Source organism: Phocoena phocoena, chromosome 1, assembly GCF_963924675.1.
Source record: "Phocoena phocoena chromosome 1, mPhoPho1.1, whole genome shotgun sequence".
Taxonomy (NCBI): Eukaryota; Metazoa; Chordata; class Mammalia; order Artiodactyla; family Phocoenidae; genus Phocoena; species Phocoena phocoena.
The window spans coordinates 82770213-82793537 of record NC_089219.1 but is presented as its reverse complement, the minus strand read 5'-3'; the positions used below and the strand labels follow the sequence as shown (position 1 = coordinate 82793537).

At 44.7% G+C, this 23325-nt stretch overlaps 1 protein-coding gene across 4 annotated transcripts in view; it reads left to right on the top strand.

Annotated features, from left to right (window-relative positions):
• Positions 1–23325, top strand: part of BCAR3 (BCAR3 adaptor protein, NSP family member) — a 117346-nt gene that overhangs the window by 3182 nt on the left and 90839 nt on the right. For 3 of the 4 annotated variants that reach the window (XM_065872156.1, XM_065872188.1, XM_065872147.1), the window contains exon 2: positions 4769–5096. In XM_065872156.1, coding sequence (XP_065728228.1) covers positions 4780–5096 — 317 coding nt within the window. In that variant the 5' untranslated portion in view covers positions 4769–4779. Of the gene's footprint in view, positions 1–4768; positions 5097–23325 lie in introns of those variants that run through there. The other variant, XM_065872164.1, reaches the window with a different exon arrangement.

Genomic DNA, 23325 nt, shown 5'->3' with positions numbered 1-23325 from the left:
TCTTCCCAGACCACTGTAGTGTAAAATAGCCCTCCATCCCCAACAAGTGTATTCTGTCATGTCATCCTGTTTCATGTTCTTTAGGGTACTTACGACTGGGATATTATCTAGTTTGTTGTCTGTGTTGGTTGGACTTCCCCATCACAGTGTAGGCTCCACGAGATCAGGACCTCATCTAGTTTTTTATATCCTCAGCTCTAGTACATTGTAAACTCTCGGAGACTCTATATTGAGTGAATGAACGTTTATTTTCCTTATCTGGAAAAAGAGAGGGGCTTGATTCTCTGAGATTCCATCTACATATTACGTGCTGAGATTCTGCCTAGTGGTCAAATGGGGTTGTGGCTCCTCTGTCAGAATGGAAAGTACGTACCTTGAACCTAGATTCCATGCACTTCCACCCATGGATTTCCCCCAGGTTCCTGGAGTCTAGAAAAAAATAAAAGTGAATAAAACTCAAGTAGGAAACAGAGCAACCAACAGACTGCAAATGAGTTTCTTCCACCTATAATTCTCCCTGCCATTCCCTGCCCCGCTTTAGTGTTTTTGTTGTTGTTGGTTGTTTGTTTAAAGTTAGGTCTCTGGCCAGAGCCCACCTCCCCCATCGTTGGATCGATTCAAGCTTGACATAGGGCCCAGGCTGCAGCCAGTCTTTCCAAGTGACTAGACACAGGGCAAGGCTGTACTTTAAATGGGAAAGAGTCCCAAGTTAGAGGCAGCAAGTTGTAGAGGAGAGCCTGGCCTGTGTATTTCCAATTTAACTGCAGCTGAGAAATTTAACTGTAACTCTGGAAACTTCAGCTTGGATGATCTCCCTCTGGTAATTAAACCCTACTTCACATCCTTCAGGTCAGCATCCCTTCCTCCGGGAAGCCTTTCCTGGCTGCTAGATTAATCTAGGCCCCCAGTCCCCACTCTGCGTGCTCCCACGGTACTGGGAATCACCAGCACGCATGGTCATTACTTACTGTCTGCTTCCTCTGCAGGGTAGGAACCTCGTGACGATAGTCGTTTGACACCGTTTCCAGCACCCACACACAGTCCCCACCACCCAGGAGGCCCCCCTTAAATGTGTGTTGAATGAAGAATGAATGAGGGAACGCTTCTTTTGCCTGAGTGATGCTTTCTCATTGTTATTCTATTCTGTTACCCAGAAACTAATCTGGGTGCCAGTTGCTCTGTACCAAAGAAACTCGCTTACCTGGTGGTCCTCAAGCTTGGCTCCACAGTGAACAATAAATACTAGGGGAGCTTTAACAAGACTGATGCCAGGGTCCTACCCACCGAGATTGTAATTTTGTTGGTCTGGCTCACGGCTTGGGTGTCAGGATTTTAAAAGATTCTCCGAGGACTCTTATGTGCAGATTGAGAGCTGCCGATTTAAGTTTTCAGAATTTATCCCTTGCGTTGGTCCTTATAGGTTTGAAGTAGCCCAGGTGGGAGAGGGCAAGGATATAATTCATGGATATTGTATGGTTCCCCGACAGTTTAAGAGGTACTTTCATAACTGTTATCACAGCTGATAATAACAAGCTGAGGGATCTACTCACCGGTTTAAATATTCCCTTTATGTTGATGACTCTTAAAAATCGACACCCTGTCCTGGCCCCCAACTGCACATACCAGTATCTAGCCTGCTAGAGCGAACTGCCCTACCGGTACCTCACACTCAGCAAGCCCCAGTGGTGAGCTTGTTACTCTCTCGCCTGCCCGCAGGGGTTCCCTCTTGTGCTACTCAGTGTGTTACACCATAGCCCCGTCCTCCCTTGGCTGTGGCCTCCTTCCTCCGGGCCAGAGGCCTCGAGCTTCTAGCCCCTCGCTCTGCCCTTCCTTTCCCTTCCCGTGGCCACTGCCCCAGGTCGGAGTCCTCCATCACTCCTTGCTGGCTTGTTGCTGACTGACCTCTCCACCTCCCTTCTCTCCCTCCAGAGTGACCGGAGCTCCCTACCCAGGCACAGACTGGATTCCGTCCCACCCTTCCCGAGCTTCCCTAGTACTGACAGTCAGGTTCAGACACCTCAACACAGCCTTCAAGACTTCATGATCTGGTCCTAAGCTGTGCTTCTTCCAGGAAATGCTTCTCAATGTGACTCAAGCCACACCGCGTGACTCAGTTTCCTGAGCCTGTAGGGGCACTTCCCTGCCCTTATGCATCTGCTGTTGTCGCATCCTCTTGGAGGGCTTTTCCCTACAATTTTCAGCCTTTCAAAATCCTTCATCTCCAGTGATGCCCTCTCTGAGATCCTCCTTGAGCCCTTTTGTCAAAATTAATTATTCTTCACTCCAGCACGTTAAGGGTCCCATTGATGAACATATTACAGTTGACCCTTGAACAACACAGGTTTGAACTGCATGTGTCCGCTTATACACAGATATTTTTCAATAGTAAATACTACGGTACATGGTCCGTGGTTGGTTGAATCTGTGGATATGGGGGAACCGTGGATATGCAGGGCTGACTATAAGTTATACGCAGATTAGCCCCTCATTGTTCAGGTGTCAACTGTATTGTCTCTTTGAGTTCATAGTCAGGGATTGAGGTTTATGCATCTTTGTTTCTCTGAGTCTCTTATCTGGAGTAGGCACTTAAATGTTTGTTGAATTGAAAATAGGAAGGGCAGTGTTAACATCCCTTGAGAATACACTGAGGTGAGGGTAGCTTGCTGAAGGGCATTCTGAAGCACTTTGGCTCAATCTTGAAATAGATAGACCTTGGATAAGCAGAGACGAAACAGGCTACCGGAGACACTGGAGCCAGGGTAACTCTGGTCCGTCGTCCTAGCCTGAAGGTAGACGTGACCAACACTGTGGGCCTTTGTACACGAAGAGGTTCTGTGGGGGGCTTTGGGCCTCGCCACCAGGTTCTTGGGAATGATCCAGGCCTGTCTATAAAGAGGGAAGGTGCTGATAGCTGGGACAGGTGAGAGTTCCTAGCTGTGAGTGTGCGCGAAGGGTGAGGGAATCCTCGTCGGCTTACGCCACTGTGGTCAGGCTGGGAGGGCTGGGAGTTTGGTTTCTTTTTTAATAACGATGATTAACATTGAACAAGTGCAGACAGTGCACCAGGTACTGGCCAGACCCAGGAGGGGCCCACGTGGGGACTCACGGTCCATTGTCTGCACCCACTGGGAGGCAGGCCTTCTGTGTGGTCCCAGTTAGACACAGAGCAGACAGGCCTCAGAATTACCAGGCTTGGCAAAGAACTGAGGACAGGGTTCAGATTATATGCCTTGCGTGGAGGGTCTCCTTCCACCCAGCTGCCAGCACTCGGGTGTCTGTCTCTGTTGTAGAAACAGTGGATTGTGTGTGTGTGTGTGTGTGTGTGTGTGTGTGCGTGTGTGTGTGTGGTGTGTGTGTTGTCATTTGCTTCCTTTGCATACCCTGCTGTCTTTGTCCTGGTTCCACCTCTTACTCTACCAGCTTCTGGAGGGCTGTGTTCTTCTTGGTTGTCTCCAAGCCACATCCCAAGTCCCCAGTTCCTTTGTGGAACTGTCTCTGCGGTGGTGCTAGTGAGTGATGATTTTCACTCAGCATCGTTCCCTTTGCAGTGGAAAGGGTGGTCTGTGAGGAATGGGTGCTGCAAGGCTTGAGAAGAGACCACAGTGCAAAGAGATGATCTCCTCACCAGGCTCGGGGAAGACCAGTGCTTTGGGCTTAGCTATGCAGCTGTGATCTCTAGACCAGTCTGATACCACGACGAGTGGTGCAAATTCTGGATCCTTATGTCTCCTGCGACTAGCCCGAATTTTTATTCAGTCTTGTGTTTCTTTATCTCTATATATTGGCCTTTAAAATGTCATATAATTTGGCTTAGATCAAAACCATAGTTTGTTTTTTAGGGGGCGGAGGTGCTAACTCTGCTCAGGGTGAACATTTCTGCTAGCGGTCATAGCTGGGAACAACTGTTGGGGCTGCTTTTGCACAGAGCATTTTCCTTTTCTTTCCATGATCCGTGCCCCCCAACCCCATTTTCTCTTCCTTCTCCGCCCTTCCCACTCTTCCCTGACGATACAGACACCCGTGTGCATTGCTCAACCCTGCTGGTGGCAAGCAGGTCCCTGACCCCTCCGGGGGATGGTTGTACATGGAGGTCGTCCCCCACCCCAGTGGCTTTCCTCTCCCTCTGAGCCCCTGATGTATGGAGGAGTAGCCCACCTCCTGACCCCTGACCCTGGCCGTCTTCGTTAATTAGCGTACATTGATTTATTTATAAGCAGCAGGTCTTTGCCAGAAAGAATCTGTCCTGTCTCTCTGGGTAGCACAACTGAGGGGCTGGTCTGGAGCTGAAGGCGTTCTAGCAGCTAAGGAATTCCAGTCATCTTCACCTGCTCTTATCATTTACAGGGTGGTGGGAATGCGTGAGCTAATTATCTAACATATTTGAACGTTTTCTCAAATGCATTTATTACTGAAACTTGAGTCTTTCCTCAGTATTCTTTTTTGTTAGTCATGCTTTTCCATCGGCTTCAGTCATCTGAAGTCATAAAATGGCTCATGTGCCTCTAAAGTCCCTGAAACGTGTTTGCCCTTTTCCATTGGCGGATCTGCTGCCAACCCAGGAGAATTCTTCTGCAGGATGAAAAAAGGAAATGAGTAAACTGCCCATCGTATTAAATGTCACGAGTGATGCTACTCAGTGTTTGTCCTTTAACACTCTGTGAACATTTTCTTTTGTTATGTGGTCTATTTCCATTTCCTTTTGTAAGTGGGAAATCAGTTCTTGTGCTTTTCTTAGATTTATACCTTCACTCTTTTCTTCCCCACTTAGAGTTGAGAATCATGGCTGCGGGAAAGTTTGCAAGCCTTCCTAGAAACATGCCAGTGAATCACCAGTTCCCCCTGGCCTCATCCATGGACCTCCTGAGCAGCAAGTCACCTCTCGCTGAGCATCGCACAGATGCCTATCAAGACGTGTCTATACACGGCACCCTTCCACGGAAGAAGAAAGGCCCTCCTCCCGTAAGGTCCTGTGATAACTTCAGTCACATGGGGACCCTCCCCCATTCCAAATCCCCACGGCAGCCCTCACCTCTGAGCCAAGACGTCATCCAGGAGCACCCACCGCAAGACTGGAAAGGCAAAACCTTCACCTTCAGGTAGCTTCTTTAATTTCCTGGGTGAAAATGATTTGTTTTAAAGGGATTTTTTTTTAAGTCTTTTTGTAGGAAAATGTCATATATGCATAAAGTAGAGAAGATAGATTCATTACCTCCTGTGGACCCATCACCCAGCTTCAACAGTTATCAACTCATGGCCAGGCCTGCTATGTCTGTACTCCCACCCACTTTCCTTCCTCTGGTATTATTTTGAAGCAAATCTCAGACCTCATTTTATCTGTAAGTATTTTGGTATGTGTGTCTTTCAAAGACAAGGACTCTTATTTTAAAAAACATAATAACCACAATATAAAAAACTGTAACATGAAAAGATGCTCAACATCACTAATCATTAGAGAAATGAAAATCGAAACTGCAATGAGGTATTACCTCACACTGTCAGAATGGCCAATATCAAAAAATCTAGAAACAATAAATGCTGGAAAGGGTGTGGTGAAAAGGGAACCCTCCTGCACTGTTGGTGGGAATGTAAATTGATACAACCACGATGGAGAACAGTATGGAGGTTCCTTAAAAAACTAAAAACAGAACTACCATATGATCCAGCAATCCCACTACTGGGCATATACCCCAAGAAAACCATGATTCAAAAAGACACATGCACCCCAATGTTCATTGCAGCACTATTTACAATAGCCAGGTCATGGAAGCAACCTAAATGCCCATGGACAAATGAATGGATAAAGAAGAAGTGGTACATATGTACAATGGAATATTACTCAGCCATAAAAAGAAACAAAATTGAGTTATCTGTAGTAAGGTGGATGGACCTAGAGTCTGTCATACAGAGTGAAATAAGTCAGAAAGAGAAAAACAAATACTGTATGCTGACACATATATATGCAATCTAAAACAAAAGAAAAAGAATGGTACTGATGAACCTAGTGGCAGGGCAGGAATAAAGATGTAGATATAGAGAGCGGACTTGAGGACATGGAGGAGGGCGGGGCAGGGTGGGGAAACTGGGATGAAGTGAGAGACACATATTCACTACCAAGTGCTAGTGGGAAGCAGCAGCATAGCACAGGGAGATCAGCTTGGTGCTTTGCGATGACCTAGAGAGGTGGGATGGGGAGGGTGAGAGGAAGGCTCGGGGGAAGGGGATATGGGGATGTATGTGTGCATGTGGCTGATTCACTTTGTTGTATGACAGAGACTAACACAGTATTGTGAAGCAATTATACTCCAATAAAGATCTATTTAGGGCTTCCCTGGTGGCACAGTGGTTGAGAGTCCGCCTGCCGATGCAGGGGACACGGGTTTGTGCCCCGGTCCAGGAAGATCCCGCATGCCGTGGAGCGGCTAGGCCCGTGAGCCATGGCCGCTGAGCCTGCGCGTCCGGAGCCTGTGCTCCGCAGCAGGAGAGGCCACAACAGTGAGAGGCCCGCGTACCGCAAAAAAAAAAAAAAAAAAAAAAAAGATCTATTTAAAAATAACTAACATCTAAAAAAAGAGCCATTTCTTAATATCTTCCAGTATTTGAGAGTATTTTGAAGGCCAACTTCCTTATCATTAAGTCCCTCAAAAGGAACCACAGCATTTCTTTTTATCATAACATCAGATTATGAACTACGTCCATCCAATTCTTTTTTTTAATCTTTTCAAAGAATTTATTACCCTTGACTTTTGCATAAGTCATGGCCTTTATTTTCCTAGCTCTGCACAATATTATCATTAACCAGGACTTCTTATACACACTGTTATCACTTTTATTACCCATTGTAATGAAAGATATGAGACACAAGTGAAATAAGATGCAAAATAAATTCCAGCCCAGTTCACAAAATGAGCCGCCAGCCATTCATTCAGCCTTACGTTTCTGTAGCAACAAGCAGCAGCAGTTCCATAGCACCATCACGTAATAGAACCTGCAGCCAGTGTAGGCACTGCAATTCACGTTCTCTATGTATTTAATTACATCCAGTTTGCAATATGCAAACCAACTGTAGGTGAAAGGCCTGTGTGTGTAAGTTGCTATGGAAATATGGAGAGGGAAATGTTTAATTCCTTCTTGGAGGGAAATTGAAGTTCAGGGAAGGTTTCACATTTGATCTGTGTTTTAAAAGTAAAGAGAAGGTGTCCGCAGGTGTTGAAGAGGGGGAAGCACCTCCAGGTCAGGATGCAGTGGGAACAAAGCCAGGAAACACTGCTGCGAAAGCCCGGAGAACAGAAATTAAACTGCGTGGTTGAAATAGGGTTTTTTGAAAGTGAGTCTTCAAAATCTTTTAAAACACCACAAATGTATATCCATCTCACTGTGTAGAAGTAGTGTATCTTATTTCCTCAGAACAGAAGCTGTTGCTCCTCAGTCACTTCCCAAGGACATATTTAGATGATTTCACTCCAGTTAATCTGCATTCATTTTCTTCCCATTAGACAATTTCTCCCTTTATAAAAATGACTATAACTCACAAAAGGCACTCGTCCATCCAATTCTATAGAGATGTCAGGATGTCTATAAATCAGGAGCTGCCTCTCCTTGTGTAGGTGGCCCCCACTATCCAGAGCATTCCTGTGAAACCCTCCATAAGCTGAAATGGTGTGAAATGAAGAAACAATTACCTTAGGATACATCTTGCTAAAGGATGCACAAGATAAATGGAGATAAAGCCCGGTGCTCACAGACAGTTCAAAGCTAGGGCAGTTTGATGCTGAGACGCTGAGTGTAGTTCCAGAGAAGGAGCTTGGTGGTGCCACTCTTGCTGCTGCTCTGTGTACACACTGCATCTGTAACAACTTCTTGAAAACAGACACTGAACACTGTTTTCACTTTTCACCTTTTTTCACAAAAGCAAAAATCCTCCTCAGATTTCTTTTGATTACTGAAATCAGGTACTAACGTAGGTCTTTTCCTAAAAGCTAAGTGATGTAAAGCAAACTCTCAAAAAGCAGGGATACCTGTATTTAGTTGTCAACGTGCTGAAATAAAATTGTGTGTGGATGTATCATCGGGTCAGCTTCAGGATACTTTAGAACAAGAATTGATTTCTCCTTCTATCCACCAGGGACCTGGGTAAATAAGCCTCATTGTTGTAAAGGCTTCTTCTCTGCATCTATAATGGGCCTGGTTGTGACCGTGCTTGTTAGAGCTGGTTTAGAAACTCTGCACCCCTTTTCCTGTTGAGGAAGACCAGCAACCTGTGATGCTATCGGGTAAAGCAGGGGATGGTTTCTTCTGCTGTATCTCCTGGTGTCTCTCTTTTTGTCCTACCCTGTAGCAAGGAAAGCCATTTTGATCCTAGCTCATTTATTTGTTCCATGCCTATATATTGAGCACCTGTGTTAATTAGAATACATTGATTTTATAAGCACCATTGCTTCACCAGGAAAATTCTGCTGATTTCCTCTGTGTATCTTAGCTGAAGTGCTGGTCTGACACAGTAGACATTCTAGCTGTCAAATCATTGCCCTCTTACAGGGTGGGGAAATACGTAAACTAACAGGATAACAATGGAACATCAGAAACAGTGTTCTTCCAGAGCTAACATTGTAGTGAGGGACCCAGAAAATAAATACAAGTAAATAAACAAGACAATTGCAGATTATACTCAGTGATGTAGAGGAACTAGAGTGATACACTAGAGATTTATTGGGGTTGTATCTTTTTTATAGGGTGGACAGGTCTCTGAGGAAAAGAACTAGTGGAAGGCTCTCTGGGCCTAGGGAGAGCAAGTGCAAGGAACCGGGGGTGGGAACAAGTTTGGCATGTTTGAAAAACCCAAAACAAGCTGGGGTGACCTGCAGCTGGGGTGTAGCACATTGAGAGGTGAATAGTACACATGTTGGGAAAGAGCTAGGCAGGCAAGAGTTCAGAATTATTTTTAGTTGTGTAGTTGCAGTATTACAAGAAGAAAATAAGTTGAGGCCCAGATATTCTCTGGAGAAAGCACTGGAGAGTCTGCAAAGTTTCTGACATCAAACCACAATGTTCCCCAGCGTGTTCTGGGGGTCAGAAGGTTCTGCTCTGTGGAGTCTCGCCGGGTGGCCTGCTGATGACAGGTGCATGTGGAGATGCATGCCTGTGCACGGCAATGTTAATGTCGCATCACTGGCACCTAACACTCTGGGATGCAGAAGCAGAGCCATCATTGCTCCCTCTTAGGAAGGTTATGAGGTAGCAAAGAACCATAACTTATGGCTAGCCAAAATTAAGCACAAATGCCAGGCTGCACTATGTGGGGTCAGAACCAGCTGGCTTCCTGTGGCCACTTTTTATTCATTAAGTTAAACTCTATATTGAGCTAGGTATCCATGACGTACCACATAGAGACGGTTCACAAACTCATTCCCTGAAGTTCTAAGGTCTAGGCTGGGTGTCTGCTCTTACCAGGGGAAACTCCCAGGGGCCGAGGGTGGAAATGGAGCCACCCTTTCTAGCTTGAGGACGTTCTCGATAAACACCCAAGGCCCAAGCTGTCACCCTGCCAGCAGTTCAAAGCTTTTGAACTTGAAAACTGACTTGGACATAGATCAGACCTCAGTAAAAGATCTTATCAGAGGTGGACACAAGTCATGAATTTCAAGTCCAGGCTGTGGAAGACTTAACAAGCACTGCTGGTTTACGTTTGTTTCCGATTCAGAATTACGTTCGTCCAAATTCACATCTTTTTTCCTTAACTTAGAATATCTTATTGTTGAAGGTCAGTACAGAGTAACAAATGCACGTCCTTCAAAATGAGGCTGAATGAGAAGGCGAGTGGCTCTGTGTCAAAGGATCATAAAGTCCTCTTCCCCTGCTTTGCAGTCTTGTTAATGTGTTTTTATTTACCTGGCACATTTTAAAAGTATCCTGAGGTGTTCCCAGTTTTGAGGAGTTCAAAGTACCGTGTATTCTTTTTTTTTTTTTTTATCCTTTTAAGTATTCCCAATAAGATTATGAGCTGCCTCACTTATTCTTTGGAACAATCCACAGCGTCAACAAGTAACATTTGTGAATGTGAAAAGCTGGGGACAAGATATATGAATGAGAACCTGAGGCTCTAGAGCGGAGAGTGTGACTAAGGTGCTGGACAGAACTGCTGTGAGAGAGAAACAGCATTTCTATTCCTAACTCAGCTCTGACAGCCCAGTGGAGCTGTGAAAACACCAACCACCCACCACCCGAGCTCACTCACCACTGGAAGCTGGGAGCCATATGTGTTTTAAAGTTAAGAGTTTTGGATCCCTGAGTCTAGGGACCTAAGACTAGTTAGGTCTTTAACAACATTATTGATTTTTTTAAAAATTCATTCATTTTTGGCTGCATTGGGTCTTCGTTGCTGTGCACGGGCTTTCTCTAGTCGCTGCAAGCGGGGGCTACTCTCGTTGCGGTGCGTGGGCTTCCCATTGCGGTGGCTTCTCTTGTTGCAGAGCACAGGCTCTAGGTGCGACGGCTTCAGTAGTTGTGGCACATGGGTTCAGTAGTTGTGGCACACAGGCTTAGTTGCTCCGTGGCATGTGGGATCTTCCCAGACCAGGACTTGAACCCGTGTCCCCTGCACTGGCAGGCGGATTCTTAACCACTGTGCCACCAGGGAATTCCCAAGATTATTGGTTTTTTCTTTCTTTTTCTTTTTTTTGGGGGGGCTTGTTTCAGGTAAACTCTTTTGGCCTTACTTGTTTCTTTTCATAGTGCATTCAGGGGTTAACTTCAGCTAAGAGTGACTTGCCCAGATGTCAGGTCTGCAAGCCTTCCATTCCATCACATTTGGTGTTGGCATGACGATGGTGGAGCCATCTTGGAGGGCCCCACCCACTCTTCATGTGGACCCACCTACACTCAGAGGGAAGCCCTTCAGACGGCACCTCCTTGTCTTGTGAAATACTCTAAGTTGCAAGTTCGCTGTTTTCCCAACAAACATGTTTGCCTTGTTAGTCATTAAAAAGTCACCTTTATTATGATTGAATATCAATTGAATACCCAACCTGTGGGAGGCCCCAGGCAAAGCAGAGGAAATCTCCCCTTTGACCTAAAAATTTGCATTATTAAGCCGTCATATAAACCTACGTCCTATCCACATGAATTATTACCTCTTAACATTTTATAGTTTTAAAATATCTTAAAGGATATGTTCATTAATTGCCTTGTTTGAACATCATAACCTGTGTGAGGGACAGCAGATTTCATCGTTAGCAGCAGCAGTGTGTTGTCATCGTTACAGTTGAGAAAATGGTTCAGGGATATTGAAGCACCTGAGATTAGACCCTAGTGGGTAACTGAGCTGGGATTAGGACCCGGAAACTACTGTAGGGACTTCCCAGACGCTGCGCTCTATAGCCTCCCAAGAAGGCTGGCCCTGCCGTGGGCATCCTCTGAGCTATCTTCTTGCGTGGAAAGCTTTGGGCCCCCCGGGGTCTGACTGCAGCATCTCAGACACACCCCCTTGAGGAGGATAGAGCCTTGGCTGCCAAGAGCAGGCAGAAGGCGGGCCTGGAAGGGGAGTTGGTCTCCTCGTTCTGAGACCTGTATCTCTTGGCTTTGTTGTTGTCTTGGCTGCCCTTGGATGTACTTGTGGTTTTGAAAGGTAGCCAAAGCAAGAAGCCCGGCGCTCTTAAACGTGCTGCTTGATGTCACAGAAGGAGCCTTTGTTCTGCAAGCAGAGCAAGGCTTCTCTGAGAGGTCTGCCGACGGGATTTCCTCTTGACATTAGCATTGTTTGGCTGGTGTCCCTTTGATTCATCTATCTTCAAGGATGAATTTTTATATCAATCTGGGACCTTCCTTGGGCTGAGAGGGGACCAGTTCCTGTTGTGAGAGGTCTGCGTTGCCAGGAGAGCTGAAGGTTCAGCACTTGGAGTCCACTGTGGGTCCTTCTCCTGCTTGTGGGTACGTGGAGGCACGCATTCCGGGGAACAGCTGCTGAGAGCCTAATTCCTTCTGCCCCTTGTGCTGAGGGGGCATGTGGCTGGACAATGTGGTGTTTCATGAATTTGCATGAGTGGAGCTGACTGACTAGTCACAAGTGTTTTAACTGATGGGGGCCAGAAAGTCTGCAAAATTATCCCAAGTTAAAATCCGGTATCCTTTCCCAGGCAGTAAGTAACCTACCGGGTCACGGTGTCAGCTCTTCAAAGTTAAAGAAAAAGTGTAAGGCACAGGATCTGTGCAGACCCTTCTCTAAACGCTGTTTTAAAGACCTAACTCTGGGCTGTGTTGGTGACCCCTTCTGAAAAATTGTTTCATGTGTTCCTCTTCAGAACCACCAAGTTCTATAACTATTGCTCTCTCCTTAGCAAAGCAAGATGTTCCCCCAGACGTGCAAATAAATCACCCTTTAGCTCACAGGTAATCAGAAGGATCTGCAGTGTGAAGGTCCACACACAAACATCTGCACATAATTTATACATGGGCATGTCTGCTGTCTGCAAATTGGAAGCTTTTTGTGCACAGAGGAAAAGTTGGGTTTAGAGTTGAAAAAAATTTATTTAATAGACTAATAGATTCTATTTAATAGAAGGTACATTTATTGAGTTAGCAGAATGACCGTGGCTTAACTGCCAAGAATGTCTCCAGAATGTAATAGCCCGTGCGTTGAATTTTTATTTTTAAACTTTCAAGTTGAGTTTTACTAACATTTTGAAACGCCCCTTGGTGTTTGAGCGCAGCTGTTGTGGATGGGTTAGTGAATTCCGAGGAATGGTGCACGTCCAGGCTCCGGTGGCCCCTGGTGTGCTGAGGCCAGGAGCAGCTGGGTCAGAGGTGAGCTCAGCCCTGCTGGGCATCTTGTACCGGCCCAGGGTTGGGGGAGCCCAGAGAATAGGAAATGCCTGCAGGTCCACCAGCTGCCTGACAGTAGTCCTAAATCCTCTACTAGCAGGGATGATTTCAGCCCTAAAGGCTGGGATCTGTGCATTCTCAGCTGTTCTGGGAAAAACGAAAGGACATTTTTTTTTAACTGATTGCAAACCGCAACCGAGAGAATGATCAGAGAATTACACAAAGCTGTCCTTGTTGAGTGGAGCTGTTCAATATCTTCTCTTTCCCCCAACCCCTCACACCCCACCCCAACTGACTTGCTTTAAATCCTTTTTTTTCTGGCCTCCTGCATGCTGTCGGAGAAAAGTCAGGTTTTTTCAGTCTCCTGAGAGTCAGAAACTGTGAGTTTATCAGGCCCCTCAGTATAGGTTAAAGCATATTGTAAACAGAAGACGCTATGCAGTTACAGACTACTCATGTTCTTATCACATGTGGATTTGAGAGCCATCCCAGCCTGGCCAGAGATGGGAGCTGGAGAAGTTGTAGTTACTCTCGTTGATTGGAAGGAGATTCCTTCCTGGGGCCTGGACTGGAGCCACAGGAGTGATAAGCCCTCAGGCCATGGCCACCCTGCTGTTCACAGTTTTGTAATGCTGTCACCACCCAGTCTGTCTCTAAGAGACTAGCTGCAGGATTGCATACAGAATTTCAAGCTCTCTCTCCTTTGAGGCCCCAAACACAAGCGCTGAGGGTATTCCTGTTTACGGATTGTGCCGTTATTGACAAATTACAGAAGGCTGAGAAACCTTCCATGTTGACCCAGCCTTTATGCAGCGGACTGTCCATGGTTCCAGAATCACTTGCAAACATAGTAAGAGGTAAGAGGTGAGAACACGAGTCACGTAACTGAGAGGTCTCAGTTCAGATGCCTGTTTATCCACTACTAGGTGTGTGAACTAGGGCAAGTTCTAAACTATAAAATAGGGTGAAAATAATCCCCTCTGAGGACTGCTGCGAAGATTCATTGGTCACTAAACACGAAGGCTCCACCGAATGTCAGCACTCTGGCTTTCACTCTTGAGCCTGGTACCGCCTTCTGGGGCTCTGGGTGGAGCAGGTCTCAGCTTCCACCTGATCAGAGCTGTTTATTCTTCTCCTGCCAACTCTGCTGTGTGACGCCTGACCCTGAAGGCCGTTGGTACTTTTGCTGGGACGTTGATTTAGCCCCGGACATCAAAGAAAGCTGCTAGCGACCTTGATGCTGATTCCAGCAACCAGACTGGTAGCTTTGTGACCTTATGTAAGTTCCTTCACCTTTCTGAATCTCCACGTCCTCAAAGGGTGGCTTGTAGGGGTCAAATACAATCCCAAGTGAGGGCGCCTGGCCCAGGACCTGGCATGAAGCAGGGGCTCAGATGTTGGTTTCCGCCCTTCCTTCCTCCTGGGAGGCTCTTAATCCTCGTGTGTAACCTGAGATCACGTTCCATGCCTGCGGCTAATGGGGGAGAAAGTTTCCCACGTGTTGATGGAGTCTGGCTGGAATCCCTCTACCTGGGTCTGCTCTGAGCTGCCCTACAGCAGTGCATCTTGGCCACCGCTCGTGCTTACAGGTGCACAGAAACATCGGTGCACAGAAAGATTAGCACACCATTGTGCTAAGACCCAGAACAGAGCCTCCCTTTGGTGGACTGGCCCAGCCCTTGTCTGATTGTCTGATTGTCTGATTGTAGTACTCAATGTCAGTGTCTTCACTGTTTATTCTTTGATGAATATTTATTGAGCTTAGTTAGTGCCAGGTATTGTGCTAGGTACCAGGTACCCAGTGGAGAATAAAATAGATGTGGGCCCTGTCCTTAGGGACTGCCCAGTTTAGGTGGCACGCAGACAAATGCATCAACAGATACATAACTGCAGAATGAGGAGGTGCAAGGAAGATCACATCAGAGAGCCCTGAGTTCCTTGGATTGGGAGGAGGGAATGGCTCTCTGCGGGAGGGAACATTTGAAGATTTAATATGAAAAGAGAATGTAAAATACCTCATTCATATTTTTATGTTACTATGTATTGATAATTTTGAAATATTAGGTTAAAAGATTATTAAAATTAAGTTCATCTATTTCTTTTCAACTGGCGACCAGAAAAGTTTAAGTTACATGTTTTTCACATTGTATTTCTATTGGACAGTACCGGTCTAGACCTCACTAAGGAGTTTAGATTTTCTCCATAGGGCCAAGGGAAGCCTTTAAAGGGTTTTAAGTGAGGGAATAGCATGGTCTGATGCAGTTTTAGAAGATTCAGTGGAGAAGTGATTGACGGAAGAGAAGCTGGAGAGAGGGCAGGAGGCGATGGCAGCAGTACGGGAAGCGGTGGGGTCTGCTCTGGGATGACAGTGGAGGAGATGAAGGTGGGTGGATTCTAGATCTGTTTTGCAGGTAGAGTCTACCAGACATACGGGGGGTTAGGACTGAGATGACGGAGAGGGGCAGTCAAGTATGGCTCGGGTAGCTGGGAGCGGGTGTGGGGTGGGGTGGGGTGGGTGGGACCATTTACGGAGACGGAGAAGATTGGAGAGAGCAGGGCTTCTTTTGGTTGTTGGGTGGCTTTTTCCTGGGAAGAGGAGGTGACGGTAGATTGCAGAGAATCGAGACGTCCGTCTTGCGTGTGCCAAGTCTGAGATGTGTGTGTGTCTGAGTGGAGGTGTTAATCATAATACCAGTTGGTATTATGAGCCTGGAGCTGTGGAGAGAGGTCTGGGCTAAAAGTTATAAAGTTAGGAGTCTGCATAGAAATGATATTAAAGCCGGAAATGGATGCTGTCAGCAAAGGAGAGAGCTGTGTAAAGCATAAAGGGAAGGGCCCCTAGGACCCAGCCCTGAGGAATTGTGGCACAGACTGTTCTGGGGAGCCAGCAGAGGAGGCTGGGCATTTGGTGGGGAGCAGAGAAATGAGGCAGGAGCCGCACGGGGTTGGTGTTCAAAGGAAGGTGGGGTTTTTTTAAGATGAGAGACAAAATTCAATAGGAAAATATCTAATCTTTTAAGCATGTAATAAAACAAAGCACATTTTTTCATTACTTGATTCTTTTTTAAAAAGTTTTTGATCTGATTAAAGCAGACATGGCCCCGGGGCTGCCCTCCCTGTGGGCCTGTGTCAGCTGCAAGGTGATTAAGCCCGCAGTTCCTTTCCCCACGGGTCTACACGTTCCCTGACAGCTCTGGGCAGAGGAGGTACATGGATGACTGTGGTTGACATTCAGGCTTGTGCCTGAGGGGTGAGGGCTGCTTTTCCAGGGTTCCTGCCCTGGAAAAGGGGCCTAGGGTATATGTTCCTATATATGTTTGGTTGAGTGAAATCTTTCCTTGCAGAGGCTCTGAGGTTTTGAGGCTCGCTCAAAACCATAGCACTTGTATTCTGCCTTTGAATTAGTTGAGAAGAAACCTTTACAAACACACTTCTTTAGAAGGGGATGAGGAATGGTTGGGGGCAGGGTGGATGGGGCGGGTGGGAGTGGAGGAGGGGCAGATAGATACCAGGCAAACAAAGCATCTGCTTTTATCAAAAGTGCTGTGTTTGGGCTTAGCCAGCCTGAAGCCCGATGATTCACTGATTCCAGACCCTCTGTGCCTGCCAAGAGACATAGTGGCCTTGATACGGCTTTTCTTGTTGTTACTCTATTCAGTTTGACTGACTGCCGCCAAGTTAAGGTTTCAACAGTGGCTTTTAACTTAATGCTGTCCTAGAATTCTGCCGAGCACAAGTTAACCCACGACCGCGTCAAATCTTCATCAACCAGTACCACTTTGTATTAGCCTTGGATTCCTGTAGAGACTCACCACAGTGTAATACATAGGATATTTAAATGGTGCTGTTTTAACATGATTAGGGAATCTGCCTGAGGAGGCGGTTTAATTGCCATTCTTTTAGAATATGTCATGAACACATTCATCAGGCATGGCTGTATTTTCAGATGAGATAGAAACTGACTCATAGAAGCAGGAATTGGCTGCTGAAGTGAAAGAAGCAGGAGTCTGAGAAGCAACCAGGCCTTGGGATCTCTGGTAGCCAGGGAGGGAATCGTGTCCTCATCCACAGTCTACCCTGGGCTGTAGGAGGAAAGATCCCCCAAGTTGAGGGAAATAATAACAAGGATCTCACGGTCTGAGGCTCTGAAAGGGAAACGCATTTCAGGACAAGTGACATCAACAAGCTGCCCACAGTTCAAAGGAGGAACAGGTATGTGACCATCCAGGGAGCTCTCTTGTTTAAGGATGTGTAGGAAGAACTGTCTCCAGCCTGGACTGATCCATTTACAGGATCCCCCCAGTGTGGTCTGATGAGCCAGGGCCGATCTGATGAATTCATTGACAAGTATGTTGAGCACCTGTGTGACAGGCTTTATGCTAGAGATTCAAAGACAGTGCAGGGCTTTTGTCCAGTTGAGGAGCTCATAGCCCAGGGAGAAGGGGATGTGGGTTTGGAACCATTTGAGCTTACCTGCACCTGTTCTCTCTCTTTGCTGCTGACCTAACTTCCCATCCACAGTGTAGCTAGCCTTCTGTATCACTCCACTAGCTCAATAAGCAATTCTGCTTTTCTTTTTTTTTTTTTAAACATCTTTATTGGGGAATTCTGCTTTTCTTGACCTCTGACCCTAACATCTTTCCAGGTATCTGTGTTACTTTTTCTCCTTGACCAGATGATTGCAGGCTGTGCTTTCTAGGTAACCCTTCCCTCAGGGCATGCCTCGTCTGTGCCGCCACTTCCTCTGTGCTGTTCTGGCCTTGGCCCCAGACTTAGGAAAGGTTGGGCCATGCAGCCGAGGCCCATATCAGAGGGTGGCTTCTGGGTTGTGAAAGAACCAGAGTGCGGAGTGAGCAGAGGCTTGTGAAAAATGCTACAGGTAACAAAAAGCGCTTTCAAAAATTATGTTTGGAATAATAAAACCAAAGAGAGGGGGGATGTGAGAGAAACCAAACTGCTGAGCTTCTGTTTGGCTTGCATTTTTTCTGCCATGGAAATGACTTCTCTGATTGGAAAGGGTAGGATAGAGGTGAAGGAAGAGAGTAGATGAGGCTGTGACAAGAGGCTGTGATGCCCCCAAATGAGGTGAAGCCCCAAGGCCCAAGAAGACAGAGGGAGCTTGAGGCTGAGACCATCAAACCAGCACACAACATTGGAGAAATGTTGGCATCACCAAGAGCGACAGGAAAGATGCAGATAAATAAGTATTTAAATTTCAAAAACGGAACTAGGGAGATAAAATGGATCTATAAAATGGTATGATTGACATCCTTCTCAGGAAGTATTCTAAAAAGGATTATTAGAACAATGATTTTTGAATACTTGGTGAAGGAAGCGACAGCCATTAGTAATTAGCAGGGCTGACAGCCATTAGTAATTAGCAGGGCTTTGCCAAAAGCAAGTCAGACTAGATTAACTTTCCTTCCTGGAGTTACTTTGTTGGTAGATTAGAGGAATGTTGAGAAAGTGTATATGCAAATGTCAATCATCGGTGATATCCTTAGGATGAGAGAGATTCGGGCCAGATGATGGTACAGAAAGCACGCTGTAGGCTGTGTCCGTAGCCCCTTTCTAGCCAACTTTAAAATATCTTTTAGACAGTGGTACTGACATAAAGATCGCATTGGTGGATGGTATGAATCTTGGAGGAATAACTAATGTCAAAGTGACAGAAGTAAGATCCAGAAAAGATCTTGGCGTTTTGAAACAACAGACCAAACCTACCTAGAAGGGCTATGAGGAGAGACAGAGACTTGCACTAGAGTCCAAAAAACAAAGTAAAAGTAAGGGGTTCGGCTTAATAGCCACATGTGAAAAAATATTTCAGGATTTAGGTAACTGCAGCCTCAGAATGAGTCAGCAGTATATTATGGTTGTCAAAAAAGCTAATGTGATTTTAGAAGCATTAATTGAAGTTTAATAATCAGACCAAGGGAAGTGGTCACACTTGGCTGCCCAGATCCCATCTGGTGAATTGTTTTTAGGTCTAAACAACAAAAATGGAAGATGAATTCCCCCACTACAGAGCAGTGAGCTTCTGGCTAGACCACTCATCTGCTCTAAAGCAGATCTGTTGGCTTAATCATTAAGGAATACCCCTCAGCTTCCTTGTATTAGCGAAAAGGAACTCCTCATGTCATGTGTTAACCCTGGGAGGAGGATAGAAAATAAGCACCAACCTTAATCCTGTCAACTGCTAGGGAGCCTCCTTTGACAAATAAGAAATATGTCTTGAGATGTGGGAGAGTAAATCTCATATTTACTTTGCAAGGTGTTGAAACAAAATATATTCTCTTAAGTGCACATCTAGAAGTGTTATAGTTCTCTGTTTTTAAAGCTACACCCCAGAAAGGGAACCCTCTTGCACTGTTGGTGGGAATGTAAATTGATACAGCCACTATGGAGAACAGTATGGAGGTTCCTTACAAAACTAAAAATAGAACTACTGTATGACCCAGCAATCCCACTACTGGGCATATACCTAGAGAAAACCATAATTCAAAAAGATACATGCACCCCAATGTTCATTGCAGCACTATTTACAATAGCCAGGTCATGGAAACAACCTAAATGCCCATCGACAGACGAATGGATAAAGAAGATGTGGTACATGTATACAGTGGAATATTACTCAACCATAAAAAGGAACGAAATTGGGTCATTTGTAGAGACGTGGATGGACCTAGAGACTGTCATATGGAGTGCAGTAAGTCAGAAAGAGAAAAACAAATATCGTATATTAACACATATATGTGGAATCCAGAAAAATGGTACAGATGAACCGGTTTGCAAGGCAGAAATAGAGATACAGATGTAGAGAACAAATGTATGGACACCACAGGGGGAAAGTGGCAGGTGGCAGGTGGTGGTGTGATGAATTGGGAGATTGGGATTGACATGTATGCACTAGTATGTATAAAATAGATCACTAATAAGAACCTGCTGTATAAAAAATAAATAAATAAAAGAAAATTCAAGAAAAAAGCTACATCCCTTTTTCCAAAGCACAATCATATGCATATTTTATTATATTTTATAATTAATTCCAGAATTGGCTTTTTGGGGTGATTTCTCTTTTTTTCCCCTTGGGCGGCTTTTTTTTTTTTATCCAAGTAGACTTGATTTAAGTGTTGACAGGCTACATCCCTTTTTTAATTTTCAAAGCAATGCACATAATATGCCCCCACCTCGAGTGAGAAAGTAACTCTTTATTGAGACTTTAATGTGATTGCCAGTATCAGCAGAGAAACTGTCCATCTAACTACACACTAGCTCATATTTTTCCAAGTGATATCATATCTCTATCCACCAGGCCAACCCTGTTTTAACCATCTATTTCTTCATTTTCCCATAAACAGCTGGAAATGGCCCTGTAGTACACTCTCTGTCCTCTTGGTTATCTCCCTGATTAACCTCCTCCCTGGCATTTCAAATATATCCAGAGAGATTCATTTTCAGCTGAAGCAGCCAGCCTCTCAAGACCACTTTGAAAACATCTAGTCTCAGTGGGGCTGGGGAGCCAGGCACTGCCCTGACAGCAGTGACCTTCCATTGCTGAGGGAGTTCTGTGAGGCCATCATGGCTCAGTCACAGGCCTGTGGCTAACTTATCTCCTTCATGTGGAGGCCCATCAGTCCAAGAACAACATTTCTCTCTTATTCCTTCTCTCTCTCTCTCTCCAGTGTTATTCTTCCCTTGGTGAACCCATGGAGTGTGGTGGATGGGAGGGGTTAGATTCTAGATCTTCTGCGCGCGCGCGCGCGCGCACACACACACACACACACACACACTCATACTCGTTCATTCGTTCAAACCAACATTGATTGAGCAACTGTGCTCTGGGGATAGAGGTGAATAAAATAAAATATGGTCCCTATTCTCAGTGAGGTCATAGTCCAGTAAGGGAGATAGACAGGAGTACATATGCCGTATTGAATTATAATTATTATAATAAGGTTTTATAATGCATAGAAAATAAGTGCTGAGGAGATGTATTAATTCTGTGGGTTGGTGCTGGGGAGGGAGGAAAGCAGGGGAAACAGTGGTCAGAGAAGATGGGAATGAATAGGAAGATGATGGGGACTCTAGGCTTCTTGGTTCAGGGATTTCCAAATAGTTTGGATTTGTTGGAATGAAAGGAGCAAGATGAGGAGATGAGGCTGGTGAGATAGGCAAGGCCTTCGAACCCCGGATATCGTCTAATAAAATTTTAAATGAGAATGCTAGACTCTCCCACGTGTTAATCTTACCTAAAAGAACATGTGGTCTAGTCAGGAATATCGTCCGGTGGAAGCAAAATCTTAGTAGATTTAAAGCCTGTTGCTGTCTCTTCCTTGCCCCATCGCTCCATCCCCACATCTCCCCAAGATGTTGAGTTGTTAATTGAGCTTCATGCTGGAGAACAAAGGGTGACTGACACCTCTAGGTTCCAAGGCCCTATCCACATGCAAAGAGGCTGAGGCTGCCAATGAATGGCGAACTTTCTCCTGGTCCTTGGGTTCACCCTTCCTGATCGTTGATGTGCCCTGGTACATGGGTTGGTTAAAAATGGTGAACCAGCAGACCCCTAGGCTGCAGTGTTGGTCTTCCTTGGCCCTACTAGTGCATGTATGTAAACAGAGAGACAACCTGCTGGTCGCACCCATCTTAAGTCTTTTGTGCTGCATTTCAGTTATATGTTCTAGGAATGAGTTCATTTGTGATGAATGAACACCCATAAGCAAGAACTCCATCCCAGACACATAAGCCTTCTAGTCCCTGACCTGAGTTAAGTTTTAAAGTTGAAGATTTTTGCACAGTGCTTTCATATCCAGGAACCCTGCTGTACTTAGCAGCTTTGTGTAGATTCTCTGTGTGTTCTACAGTCATCATTTGTGAATCATGACAGTTTTGTTCTCCCTTTTCCAATTCTTATACCTTTTATTTCTTTTGTTTATTTAACTGCACTGACTAGGACCTCCAGGACAGTGGTGCACAGAAGCAGTAATTGTGGACATCCTTGTCTTGTTTCTGTTTGATTGATTGATTTTATCAGTGATTCTCATACTTCACCATTAAGAATGAGGTTTTTCATAGGTACACTTGTCCTTTTTTATTTCTAGTTTGTGAAGAGTTAGCTTTTTCCCTGCTGAGATCATGAAAAGGTGATGATATTTTTAAAAATCCTTCCCCCCTGCCCGTCAATTAGAAGCCCCAAATGATTTTTCTCCTTTAATCCTTTAATGTTAATGTGGTGAATAGATTTTCTCATGTTAAACTGACCCTATATTCCTGGAGTCAACCCAATTTGATTATGATGTATTTTTGTACATCTTGGATTAGGTTTGTCAATATTTTGTTTAGGATTTTTTTCGTATCTATTCATGTGTGAAATTAGCCTAGGCTACCTTTTCTTTCTTTTATTGACCTGGTGTGCTTTTGATATCAAATTTACAGTATCCTTTTTTTCAGGTCTCTCATTTTCAAAGTAATAAGTTCCGAAGTTTGGCAGAACTTCCCGGTTAGAAAAAACATCCAGGTCTGTAGATATTGAACAACTGATTCAAGTTTTTAATCCTTATAGGACTCTTCAGATTTTCTGTTTGAGTCTATTTTAGTATTATTTTTCCAGGAATTTGGTTTTCCTAAGCTTTCAAATTTATTGGCATAAGATGTTCATAGTATTCTCTTACAGTGCTCTCTTGTTATCTATGATTATGCTCCCACTTCATTTCTCTATTGTTTTGTGCCTTCTCTCATTTTCCCCCTGGATTATATCTGTCAGAGGTTTATTTTACTAGGCTTCTGAAGAACCAGGCTTCATTTGTTGCTCCCTTACTGTATCATTTTTTAAAAATTTAATTTCTGCTCTTTTTATCTTTAGTCTTTTTTTAATGTTTGTTCTGTTCTCTTAACTTAAGCTGGACACTGAATTAATTTCAGTCTTTTCTAAAAGTAAGCATTTAAGTCTCTACGTTTCCTCCAAAATACCACTTTAACTGTATCCTACAGGTACTATATCCTACATTCTGAAAATCTGTCTTGTGAGTTTAATCTGGTCAACAGTTACCATGTTTGGTGATACATTTGGGTTTATAGCTGCCTCTTATTCTGTATGTCTGTACTGTTTGTACATTGTTTTTAACCTATGGGGTTTTTAAATTGCCTTATTTTAAATTGGCTTTTAAAAAATACTCTATTCCTATTCACTTAGTGGTTATTTAAAAAATACTTTTATATGACTTTAAACAACATAATAGAGTGAAACAATACCTCTCCTTTTTCCTGAGCAATGCAGGACTTAGAACATAAGCTTTGGATACCTTCCACTTGGCTCATACGTCAACGTTGCCTTGTGTTTTAGTTTGTCTTTTTAAATTGTGGTAAAATACACATACCATAAAATTTACCATCTTAGCCATTTTTAAGTGCACAGTTCAGTAATGTTAAGTACATTCACATTGTTGCACAACCAGTCTCCAGAACTCTTTTCATCTTTCTTTCTTTATTTAAATGAATTTATTCATTTATTTA